Source organism: Pelodiscus sinensis, chromosome 6 (genome assembly GCF_052426305.1).
Source record: "Pelodiscus sinensis isolate ZL-2025 chromosome 6, ASM5242630v1, whole genome shotgun sequence".
In the NCBI taxonomy this organism is placed as follows: domain Eukaryota; kingdom Metazoa; phylum Chordata; order Testudines; family Trionychidae; genus Pelodiscus; species Pelodiscus sinensis.
Window position 1 is genome coordinate 106953090 of NC_143057.1, and position 13324 is coordinate 106966413.

At 41.5% G+C, this 13324-nt stretch overlaps 1 protein-coding gene across 1 annotated transcript in view; it reads right to left on the reverse strand.

Moving 5' to 3' along the window:
- Nucleotides 1-9670: 9670 nt before the first annotated feature.
- Nucleotides 9671-13324, reverse strand: part of SLC1A3 (solute carrier family 1 member 3) — an 88991-nt gene continuing 85337 nt past the window's right edge. The window contains exon 10 of the mRNA XM_075932532.2: nucleotides 9671-12344. Coding sequence (XP_075788647.1) covers nucleotides 12140-12344 — 205 coding nt within the window. The 3' untranslated portion in view covers nucleotides 9671-12139. The remainder of the gene's footprint in view (nucleotides 12345-13324) is intronic.

Sequence of the window (13324 nt, forward strand, 5' to 3'; positions counted from 1 at the left end):
TTCCAGCGCCCCTGGATGCTCAGCTACATTGTTAGCTTTCAATGCTGTTCCATAAAGCGATCCTCCCTTTATTCAATCATCCTTCAGAGTATCTGACTCTGTTTGTCACCAGGAGGCCTTATTCACTTCTGAGAGCAGCTCAAAGGAAACAAGGGAAAATTGACACCTGCGTATACAAAGCAAAAGTTTTTGCTTCTGTCTCAACAAAATCAGAATGTGTTTCCACAAAGTGTATCACAACACATCCTGATCAAATCTGAGAACTACCTCAGAATTAATGAGTAATATTAATACTAGTTAAGTGCCCCTCCTTGATTTTTTGCTACATTTGAAGCCAGCACACTAAATAGTATGCAAAGTTGTTCTTTTAATTGTTGAGTTATGCATATTTTGGGGGAAGATGTTTGCTGTAAAAATAATCTTTGCCACATGGTGGCAGAAAAATCTACCCTGACAACATTTGGCTGTCATTGCTGGGAAACATTTATAGCTTTTAGCAAGCTGATTGTTAAAGAGCCACGGTACATCAAAAAATGAAGCACTGGCAGCATGTGAATAGCTTTTTCTCATTGTGGGGGCTAAGTGGCACAGTGGGTTAGTGCCATAGTCTTTTTCTTCTGGAGACCAGGGCTTACATCCTGGCTTAGCTCATAAATAAAAGCAAGTTGGGTGGTCTCATCCCAATTCCCATGTGTGCACATCACAAAATCTGCCGCACAATTTGGCATGACTGGTGGTCTCTGCTTGGGAGAGGAATGGGACGAGAATAGCTGGGGTGCCACAGGTCAAGAGCAAGGTGAACTGGTACAACAGGATGAGGAAACTTGTCTAGCTCCTGCTTACACTGAGCTAATGATAGGCACCCTGTTATCCATAATAAGTTCACTCTCAATTTTAAAAACACTTTCATTTTGGTTTATCTTCTGTGAGCCAAGTCAAATGATCTTCACGTTGTTGTCATTTCATTTGACATGAATGTGAGTTTTATCTCAGTAAGGAATGCAGGATTTAGCTTTGTTTTCATACATAGTAGCAAGGAACAAATTATTTTTAACATTTATTTTAAAGTGAATGTAGTTTAACTGCTTATACATAGAACACCTATAATACAGGCGAGGGCAGGTCAGGCACTGGAGGCAGCACTTCTGTTTAGGTTTTATTGTGTAGTCAAACCTCTGTATAGGTATTTATATCAATTCCAATAGCATAGTATCTGAGTACCGCATAATTTGTAGTGTATTATTCCCCCAACACTTCTGGGAGGCAAGGAAGTACTATTACCTTCATTTTAAAGATCAGACACAGAGGCAAAGAGGAGCTAAGTGACTTGACCAAGGTCACACAGGTAATTTGTGGTGAAGAGAATTGAAACATGGGTTTACCAAGTCGCAGTCAAGTGCCATTACCTGTGGAGCATCATACCTCCATGTCCAAATGAACTTTTGGCTTCTCAATCCAGGACATTAATTACAATAATGTATGTCATTAAAAAGTTACATGTAACACTCCATCATGTATTGTATGTATAAAATATTATACATGTACTCTAGAATGTGCTACATTAATGCTCTCCAGCAACAGTACGCTTCTTCTTTTTTCCATCTGACTTTGCTTTTGTCTTGGACTGTTATTTCTCTCTCCCAACAGCTATAAATCAGCTGAACAATCTCTCATTCCCGAAGAGAGTTAAGTTACAAGTGTAAGAGAACACATGCACATTTTACAGGTTCTTTGTATGTATGAAAGCTCATATCTTTAAAAAAAAAAGAACTGTATTACTTATGTTTCTCCAATCAGAAATAGATCCAGAATAACTTCATTTATTTTGGGTATCAGAGGAATTACGGGAATTAAGGGACAAAATAAATTGGGATGGGAAACAAAGTATTAGGGCATGTCTACACTGCATGTTTATTTTGAAATAAGCTATTCTGGAAAAAATAGTCTGAAATAGCTTATTTTGAAATAGCGCGTCTACACTACAAGGAAGCCTGAAAACTAGTCCGAAGCAGGTTTCCCTAATGTGGATGTGCTACCTTGATTTAGAGCCCCAGCAGGCACTGGTGAATAATTAGTTTGAATGGCCCTGGGAAGGAGCTATTTCAAAATAGCAGCACTGGCGCATCCACACTATTTCTATTCTGAAATAGCTATTTCAGAATAGGCTCTATTCCTCATGGAATAAGGTTTACAGAAGTTGGAATAAGACATCCGTTATTTCAAATTTATTTCAAAACAACAATTTCTGTGTAGATGCTTGCATTATTTTGGAATAACAGGAAAAGAATGGGGGAATATGGGTAACGGAGAGGCATGGAAAATAAAAGAGGGTATGTCTACACTACAACGTTAATTCGAACTAACTTAGTTCAAATTAGTTAATTCGAACTAAGCTAATTCAAACTAACGCATCCAGACTAAAAAACTAGTTCGAATTAGCATTTTGCTAATTCGAACTAGCATGTCCACATTAAGTGGACCCTGAACCGGGCTTAAGAATGGCTAGAAGCAGTGCCGGCAGGGCATCAGCTGAGGACTTAGAGCGTGGAGCTGCTGCCTCAGGCTAGCCGAGGGCTGTGCTTAAAGGGACCCGACCCCCACCCCGGACAGATAGTTCTCAGGGGTTCCCCGCTTGCAAAACAGTCCTGGCTTGGAGTGCCCTGAGTGCCCACACTGGGCACATCACAGCACTCGGCCATCAGCCCGGCTGCACTTGCCGCAGGCTGCCATCTGGGGAGAGGGGGGCAATTGGGGGGCTGCAGGAGAGCTTCCCCCCCAGAAGCCCGCAGAGCCAGCCCAGTCCTCCCCAGGGGGCTCGTACCCCATTCCTCACCTCCTTCCACTTACCCTTCCCTAGCCCCCCTTCCTGATGTACAAAATAAAGAAAACATGCGGTCAAAAATAGAATCTCTCTTTATTGAACAAAACTCGGGGAGACTAGGAAAAGGAGGTGGGAGAGGGGAAGAGAGAGGGTGGGAGAGGGGAGGACAACTAAAATGATCAGAGGTTTGGAACAGGTCCCACATGAAGAGAGGCTAAAGAGACTGGGACTTTTCAGTTTAGAAAAGAGGAGACGGAGGGGGGACAGGATAGAGGTCTATACAAGCATGAATGGGGTGGAGAGGGTGAATCAAGAAAAGTTCTTCATTAGTTCCCATAATAGAAGGACTAGAGGACACCAAAGAAAAGGAATGGGTAGCAGGCTTCAAACTAGTAACAGAAAGTTGTTCTTCACAAAGCAGAGAGTCAACCTATGGAACTCCTTGCTGCAGGAGGCTGTGAAGGCTAGAACTAGAACAGAGTTTAAAGAGAAGTGAGATAAAGTGATGGAGGTTGGGTCCATGGAGTGGTATTAGCCAGGGGGTAGGAGTGGTGTCCCTGCCCAAAGTTTGTGGAAGGCTGGAGAGGGATGGCACGAGACAAATGGCTTGGTCACTGTCTTCGGTCCATCCCCTCCAGAGTCCCTAGGGTTGGCCGCTGTCGGCAGACAGGATACTGGACTAGATGGGCCTTTGGTCTGACCCAGTTCGGCCATTGTAAGCTCAGGGCTCAGGGTCGGGGGTCTCAGTGGACCACCTTGATTTTCATGCACACCTGCTCCTGGGTGGCCAGGCTGGCAGCTCTCCTGCCCTAGACAGCCGCTTTCCTGTGCCTAGTGCGGAGGTCGTGGATGAGGTCCACGATGTCCGCACTAGACCAGGTGGGTGCCTGCCTCTTGCGTTTCCGGGCAAGCTCCCGGGAGCCGCCAGCCTGGTCTAGGAAGAGGGGGATGGCTGGGGGGCATCGGGTGGGTGGCTCGATCCGTGCCAGGTTTAGGGTCTGCTGGCTGGGTGCTGGCAGGCTTGCACCTGGCACGGACACCGTAGCCAGCCTGTGCCCCTTTAAGTGGTCCGGGGCCGGGATGGGGGCAGTAGAGTTTCACTGGTGTTGGCCAGAGTGGCTATCAGGGAAAGCTGGGGAGGGCTAGCCTCCCACTAGTTCGAATTAAGGGGCTACACACCCCTTAATTCGAACTAGTAAGTTCGAACTAGGCTTAGTCCTCGTAGAATGAGGTTTACCTAGTTTGAACTAAGCGCTCCGCTAGTTCGAATTAAGTTCGAACTAGTGGAGCGCTAGTGTAGCGCCTATGAAAGTTAATTCGAACTAACGTCCGTTAGTTCAAATTAACTTTGTAGTGTAGACATACCCGGAGGGATTAAGAAGAAGGAAATGATAGAGGAATAGACATACATTCTTGTAGCCATATAAGTAAGAGTTGGTTGAAACTGGGAGAATATCAGGAAAACAGGAAATTATTTATTACCATTTCTTAAAGAAGTCTTGAGAAATTACTGAAAAAAACCCAGTTAACGCAGAAAAAGGAAATGAGAAATAGTAGTTATGGAGAGAAATCAGAAATACATAGAGCTTGTGTATTGAACCATAAACTCTGTTTTCAGAGACAAATGTTCCCGCAGTGTGTTTTGGAAGCTTCACCCACTCCTTGAACTTGAGAGATTTCTTTATAAGGACTCAGAACACTGACTATATGTATTAGGGCTAATGTTTTCTCTGTTAGGGCTGTGAATCTTGCTGCCTTTGCTGATATCATGTTTTTTGTTGTAAATCTGTTTCTGATGTACACACCATGTCTCTTGCTTTCTCTTTCTCTCCATTTGTTACTCCATACCTGTGATTTATACTAATCTTTCACAGTGATGCCATTAAGAGCTGCATGGGGCTTAGCTACCCAGCTCTCATTTATTTTATTCTGGGAAACAGTGCAGTTTGATTACAGTGGAAGTAAAGTGAATTGCTGAATAGATGATTGGCACTAGGAACAGTGTAATTTACTGTTTTATCAAGGATGTGGTATGGTATTAGTTGAACAAAATGGCATTTCTCATAATGGACTACAAACTTCACAGTGGAATTTGTGTGAGTACAGTACTTCAAATAAGGAGACAGAAGCCCATAATTGATTTTCTACATGAATGATAATTTTCCTTCATGCTGCCCACATGCTGTTACACACACACAAACTCTTGTGTCTGAATAGGGTGTTCATTATGTACCCCAATTCCCAAATAAAGGAGCTATTGAGAAACTGTAGCATGTCAGGGCCCTTTATCTGGTGGAAGGGGCACTGTTTAACAGGTAGAGCAATTGTGTGCGTAGAATAGCCAGATGATAAACTAAACCTTTGTCTTCAGCTGTGCCAATGATGGTAATAATTCCAGAAATAATAGGCTCTTTAATCAAACTTTAAGCATGAATATAATGGTTTATTACATAAAGTGGGAGAAGTCTCACTGGTTCAGTTTATGTACATGATTGCTCTGCAAAATTTCATACAAAACATTTTGCACTTCCTAACATGTTTCAGCAAAAATGAATGTATTTTGCAGACAAAATAAGTTCTACAATCCTCCCATGAGGTAATTATTATTTATTATGATTAATGCTACCCATTTTACTGATGTTTAAACTTCAGTAAGTACAGAGAGAGTAAGTGGGTTGGCCAATGTCATGCAATGAGTAAATGGCAGGGCTGGGAATAGAAACTGCACTATTGCAGACTCTCAATCGCTCTTCTAATAGCATCCCAACAGCCAGGGCCGGCTCTAGGTTTTTTGCCGCACCAAGCACAAAAATTTTTGGCCACTCCATCCCCCCTTTTTTTGATGGCTTTTACATGTTTGCACTTTGCAATGGGTTTTTTTTTTTGGGGGGGGGGGGGATGACTGTTTAAAATAAAAAAAAATGAAAACAGAAAATATGTAGTTAGTGAAAAAAACCCAATTTCCTACTAGTGTACTCATTTAATTTTAACAAAATCATAATTACAAACAATGTGGGTTCAACTATACACTGTAATGAAAAATATTAGTGTTTTCCAGTGCGCCCAGTTTCTCATAAATTAAAAGAATCTATATGAACTGAATTTTTCTAGTTTTTATACTTGCGTAGCCTTTTAATAATTCAGTAAAATCTAAATTTTTTGCAATGGTACTTTCAACTGAAATTAATGTGAGTCCTGACAAATGATTTTCAGACTTGGTAGACCTCAAATAATTTTTTAGTAATTTCAGTTTTGAGAAATTGCGCTCACCAGAAGCCACTGATACTGGTAATGTTAAAAGAATGAGTAATGCCATAGCAGTGTTTGGAGTGAAAAAAATCATTTCTTGCTATAAATTCTAATACATTTAGAGGAGAAGTTTTAGGATGTATTAGCTCAGATAAAGCTATTAATTCATCATACAAATATAATTTTAATTATTTTTTTCCATAAAGGCAAAGGTGCTTCAAGTAAACTCCCTCTCCCCTTTCACTTGCTGCTGGATCACAACAGCCTTTTCCCTGCCCTGTCCAGCCCCTCCCTATGGACAAGCACCCCTCACCCTGACCCACAGCCAGCTCAGCCCTGCCCCCCGACCAGCCAGTGCCCCTCACTCCTGACCCACAGCCCCTACGGCCAGGCCAGCCATGGGCTCCCCCCACCAGCTGCCGGTGCCCCTCACTCCCTAACCCACAGCTAGCCCAGCCCAGCCCTGCCAGTGCCCCTCACTCCTGACCCACAGCCCTTCCAGTGTCCCTCACTCTCGACCCACAGCCAGAATATCTGTGTGTATATGATTCCTTCACTAACAGAAAAAGTTCTCAGCAAAAAAGGAGAGGCACAATTATGGTGTGTCTAGACTACATGGCTCCGTCGACGGAGCCATGTCAATTAGTTTATTCGGCATAGTCAAAGAAGCGGGGATTTAAATAATCCCCACTTCATTAAAATAAACATGGCCGCTGCGCTGTGCCAACGATCAGCTGATGCCGAATAAACTAATTGACATTGCTCCGTCGATGGAGCCATGTAGTCTAGACATACCCTAACAGTGTTAGGTAGAAAAAACTCTGTTTCCCCATTCTTTTGGGATTCAGGCATGCAATCCTCAAGGGAGTCCTCGGGTATGTCTACACTACAAAGTTAGTTCGAACTAACAGACGTTAGTTCGAACTAACTTTCCTAGGCGCTACACTAGCGCTCTGTTAGTTCGAATTTAATTCGAACTAACGGAGCGCTTAGTTCGAACTAGGTAATCCTCATTCCACGAGGATTAAGCCTAGTTCGAACTAGCTAGTTCGAATTAAGGGCTGTGTAACCCCTTAATTCGAACTAGTGGGAGGCTAGCCCTCCCCAGGTTTCCCTGGTGGCCACTCTGGCCAACACCAGGGAAACTCAACTGGCCCCCTTACGGACCCGGACCCCCCCCACGATCTCCGCACTAGGCACAGGAAAGTGGCCGGCTAGGGCAGGAGAGCTGCCAGCCTGGCCACCCAGGAGCAGGTGTGCATGAAAATCAAGGGGGTCCACTGAGACCCCCGACCCTGAGCCCTGAGCTTAGAATGTTCATACTGGGTCAGACCAAAGGTCCATCTAGCCCAGTAGCCTGTCTGCCGACAGCGGCCAACCCTAGGGACCCTGGAGGGGATGGACCGAGGACAGTGACCAAGCCATTTGTGTCGTGCCATCCCTCTCCAGCCTTCCACAAACCTTGGGCAGGGACACCACTCCTACCCCCTGGCTAATACCACTCCATAGACCCAACCTCCATGACTTTATCTCACTTGTCTTTAAACTCTGTTCCAGTTCTAGCCTTCACAGCCTCCTGCAGCAAGGAGTTCCATAGGTTGAGGCTTCACATGTTGCCCCTGTCCCCTGCACTATCTCATTGGCCAGTTTCTGGCCAGTGGGAGCTGCCTGTCTGAAGAACAGGCATCGTGCAAAGCACGAGTCCCTCCTCCCCTCTGGCTCTTAGTCACAGATGACATGGCTCCTGCAGCCTGTGCAGGGGCAAGGCAATTAGGGAGGTTGCCTGAGAAACATGCTGGGCTGCTGGCTGGGACTCACCCAGGTAAGTGTCCCAGCTAGAACCTGCCTCTGGCACTTCAGCCTTCCCTCCCCCCAAACTTTTGCTCCCTGCCCCTATAACCCAAGCCCTCTGCCCCTCCTGAATCCATACCCCCATCTCAGATTCTGCACCCCAAATCCCTGTCTTAAGTCACAACCCCATCCTGTCCTTGGTCACAACCCAAACCCCTGCACCCCCTCCTGCACTCCAGTCCAGTGCCCCAGGTCACAACTGCCTCCTTCACCCAAAATCCCTCCCAGTCCCCACACTCCCTCTTGCATCCCAACCTCCATCCAAGACCCCGCACCTCCTCCATTAACATTATGGAAGAGTGCGGCCGTTGGCTACTTTCCAAAATCAAAAATTATTGCTCACCTCTGGTGTAGAACGTGGTTTGAATTAGTGCTGTTTCCCCCTGCCCTCTGGCATGGTTTTGTGTTGGGGTAGTTGGAGCAGCCTCAGTGCTGCTCTAACCTGTGGTGAGGCCAGCGCATGAGCACCAGGAGAATCGGAAAGCTCCTTAATTGTCCCCACCTCCTCCTCTGTACCCAGTGGACACAGGAGGTGATCCAAGCCACCGCATTTATTACCACTATAAACTAGGCATCAGTGTTTGAAATGTCTGAAACAGTTTTTCAAGTTCACATGCAAGAGGTCACCATGTGACTGTTAAAAGCATGTGAGGCTATTGGTCTATAGTCTTGTCTAATAGATAGTGTACAGTTAATACCATCAGATACCATGTTACTTTTCACTGAAATTGTCTTCCCCCAGAAGCACACCCAGAAATTAAAATTTTAATTAAAATTTCAAATCCATTTTACAGCTCTGCAAATAAGCCCATTTTACAGCTCTGCAAATAAGTAGCCTAAACATGGCATCTGGTCATATTTCAATCAATATATAAGAAATTAGAGAGTTTCCATTCTACTCTGAACAGTGACAAGTTACAAAACTGGATAATGGAAGCTCCTTGACTGTGATGAATTCTCCCATTAAGAAAATGTCTTCAAAATCTGAAAATTAGAGGTAATCTAATTAACTTGACTTGTGTATGGAACATGTTTCTTTATAGTTCTAATGATAAAACATGTGGCAATTCATCTAGAAAAATCCTACAGTGATCCACCAAAAGAAATAAATATTTTAGGGCATGAAAACAAAACTTAATTATTAGATAATAGAATTGTTGTGGGAAAAAAAGCTAATTTACCCATCACTGTTAATGTAATGAAACCATTTAATTGTGTTGGAATTTTATAGGATTGTAAGGCTAAACGGAGTTCTAGCTGTTACATCATACTTTATTTTTCAAATTTTGCTTTTGTTTGCTCAGTTGTGGTGATATGCTGATTAAATCTGTGGGCTGTGGTGATAGAATTACATTTTATAAATAATATCTCAGCATTGACCTATGTAATTTACAAGTCATATGAAAGCTCTTTATATTGTATGTTCAAGGAGCTATACATCTATTTGCACTAAAATAAACTTAACTTACATTAATATTTTTCTCTTTTTTTTATATAACTTTTTCCTCTGTCACATTTTTCTTCCTTTAATCTCCTTTTGCATCCTTCTATCTATGGAAGTTAAACATTTTCGTCATGGGAGACTTTAAGAAATGGGAATTTGAATTATAGAGAAGTAATCATGTATTAATTAGATCCTGCTGAGTAGAAAGTACAGGATTTCCTAAAACCCTCTGAGTTCAAATACTTGGATTGTGTTTGAAGATTTCTCTTTAAAGAGGATTTGAAAGAAATCACACAATACCAGAATTCCGTAAAACTATTTTTATTGAAAATACATCTACAAAGTAATGTTTCTCTAGCTATATTGGGTGCATCCAAATGCAGAGCCAATCAGATATGGGAAATGGAATCTTTCTATAGTAACTGATTTCCATAAGAAACAAAGTTAGTAAAAAAAAATAATCACAGACTTTGTGACAACTCATTTTTCTCTTCTTATGTCATGTAAATGGCTGTCTTTCTATTAAATCTTTGCAGGGTATTTCCAAATTGAGTCTCCACAAAAATTAAATTGTTACTCCATACATTCTAAAGTTAACTTTTATAAACACACATTGAATACAGGATCTATATAAAAATATCTCTAATTACATATCTGAAGATGCCTGCTAGGTTTTCATTCTGTTAGCAAGAAAAGTTCACACATCATCACTTTCAGTCAGAGATTCATCTAGAGCTTTTGAGGTGATTAAAGCACTGACTGCTGTATACTCTCCGCTAAATTCTGCTCACTTCACTTACAAGTTGTTCCTCCTCAAGTTGATTGGGTTGTTAAAAATGAGCAGGGTTTGTCACCCTGGGGGGAGAAAAAAACTTGCCCTGTTGCTTTAAAAATTGGAAAAAACTGCCTTCAGTTATCGCACTTACATTTTCACCACAATTACATTGACGTTTACACAACAGTCCTTATGGCCTTCTGAAGACAAAAGTTACAGATGTTCTTGAATATTTGGCAAGTGGCAATTGTGGTATGACATGAGTGTCTCAGTTTTGTGTGTGTGTCCCTCTCTCTTTTTAGTTCAAAACAAAACTAAATATTTTCAAATAAAACAGACCACTCAGTCAGTTTTGTGCTTGTGGATTCATGTTCCTCACTCACTTATATCTAACTGCATCATAAATCTTTCCATTTTAACTCCTATGGTAATACAAGGAGTGGAAAAGGAAAATATATACAATTAATATTTTTCATAAAAGGGTTTAATCTGGGAATAAACTCTAACAACAACAAAAAAATAGACAGAGTATTCTATTCCCCCTCCCTTTTTTCTTTCCTTCTTTGTGTACTGAAGGAGTTCTACAATATTACTCTTAAACTTTTTCTTATTATATTTTAAACATTTATTAAATGTATTTACTATTCTGCAGATTATATATATATATATATATATATATATATATATATATATATATATATATATATATATATTTTCCTAGTAAGTAATAGAGCACCCATTAGTTTTACTTTCTAAAAGATTATTCTTTATATGTGAGATGCTGCTGGTAAACCCTCAAAGATATGGGAACCTCACAATGGGAGTGGGGAGTTTTCTTCCCAGTATAAAACAAGGTGTATTTGGCTAATAATTTTACTATTTGTTCACAGAATGACACCAGATAGATTTCCACTTTTAGAAAGTGACCTCTTGGTCACAGGACTTCTAGCAATGCAATTTCAGCAATATAAATACAGATTTAGAGCCCCATTCAGTTAGGTTCTGAACACTTTGTGCCAGGTATGAAGTACCCTCTTGCAAAGTGCTGGCCCTCTCTGCTATTTGTATTATGTATTATAGATTGTGAATGTATCCACAGTGTGCTATGAATGAAGCACAAATGAAGTACACTTCCTGTGCTAAAGAGCATATAATCTAGGGCCCTGATCCCTCATATGTGTAACATTGCTCATCAGAGCAGTGGCATTAAAATTAAGGGGACTAATCAAGTGAGTGAAGATACACACATGCATAAGTGTACTGGTCAGTGGGAGCTGAAGTGTTAAACACTTGTTAAGAACTGGTCACCATTGACACTAAAGTGTCCTACTAACAAGAAATCACTTTATCAGAAATGACGTTTCAGTTCAGCTGGTAAAAGAGCTGATCGTGGGTATTTTGTTAACCTGAATACATACTCTTTTTGTTTTTCTTTGCTTTTTAAATGTAAAAGTCCTCCCTTTGTTGTCTTGCTTGTAACAGGAAAAAGATGTAACATTTCGGGGGGAGGGGAACAATCCTGTTAATTTGCTTATTTAGGTGCAGTTGCCAAGTTAAAAATGTTGATTTGTGTGCTTACTGATGTTAACAAATGGGTAATAGGTATTTAAAAAAATAAAAACCTTTTCAGGTTGTATTATCTGTTGTGACTTTCCAGCTTATAACAAAGGTCACATTTACAGGACTGAGTAACATATACGCTGGTATGACTGGTATGTTTCTAAATGATTTAATAAACACTCTCCCTCTTCCTCTCCCCACCCCGCACAGTTAGCACATCTCTAGCAGGGCCAGTATGATAACGTGTTAATTTTTAAAAGGGGGATGCAAACACATACTTTGGCCACTGCTAATTCAGAACATTTTTTAACAACTCAGTTCCAATGCTATCTTATGGGGGAAATCGAGATATAAATGGGCTTCTTGAAAACAAGATATGAATAGTTGTAGAAAATATATTCCCCACGCTTCCAGTGTTGGAATCATTCCCTGGTCTATCCTACATCTTGGTTTCACTGTCTAATGGTCTTTCATTTTCCTTTTCCTGTGAGATCAGTTGGTAGGGTTTTTTCATTTCATTCTCCTCTATCACAGAATTACCCATCTCAGCATCCTTGTTCTTCAGCTCATGTCGTGACAAATGTTCAACAATTCCTGCTCCAATGGAGTCACCCAAGACATTTGTAGTGGTACGGAGACGGTCCCTGGAAAATATTTGAGTTAGTCTTGTTTTTTCCCACTTGCTTAAGAGAAACATTCAGAGTCTGTGTTAAAGTAGCTTTTGAAAATAACCATAAAATGATCCAACACTTCAATGATTATTTATTAATTTATCTGAAATATTAATGGAATTACTCCATCTTTGTGGAAATTAACAAATATGTTAGAATTCTAAGTCCAATGCAGTAACCTGAAACATAATGGTGGCAGCCATTTCACTGGAGGACATGGCTCCAGTGATATGTAGTGATATGGGCAGAGTGAGCTTTGATAGTTCATGTTTGAGGGCTTGTATGTTACAATAAGGCAGGTGTAATAATCTCTAATACCTGAACTGATTGAATGTTTCTGCCTTAGCTGTCATTCCTAAAATGAAAATAAACTATTGTAAATAATCTAAGGTGAGAATCATGAGTGGCCAAAGCAAGGGCCTTTGTATCACGTAAGGCCCCAAAATGGTTGCCTGTGGCTGTTGAGGTTTTGAGTGATTTCAAAGGGAATTAGGCCCCTAAGTACTTTTGAGGAGCTAGGTGCTGGTCCATATAAAGACCAGCAAGAAATCAGTTGAGCTGGAGGATGTCAGGAATGCTCCTGTATGAGTCCCTGTGTTAAGGGAAAGATTTGGAGTTGATGAGGTATGAAAGAAAAGTGCCTGGGATCTGTAGACCATAGTGAGAACAGGAAATACTTAATGAAATTTTTTTGGTTATACTTTTTTTCAACCAATGTTCTGCTGTGGCATTACTTCTTCTTGGGCTGGTAGACAGCCCAGCAGCTTACCCATATCTGTAGGGGTAAAAATATACCCCCTACATTTTGTGAAAGGCCCCAATGGTAAAGGGGTGGAGGAAGGTCCACTAAGGAGCTACTGAGACATGATTGTGTACAGTTACTCCCCACACAGCCCTTAGGCTAGAATAACAGCTGGAGAGGAGGAGGAATCCTGGAGCAATCCTGGAGCCAG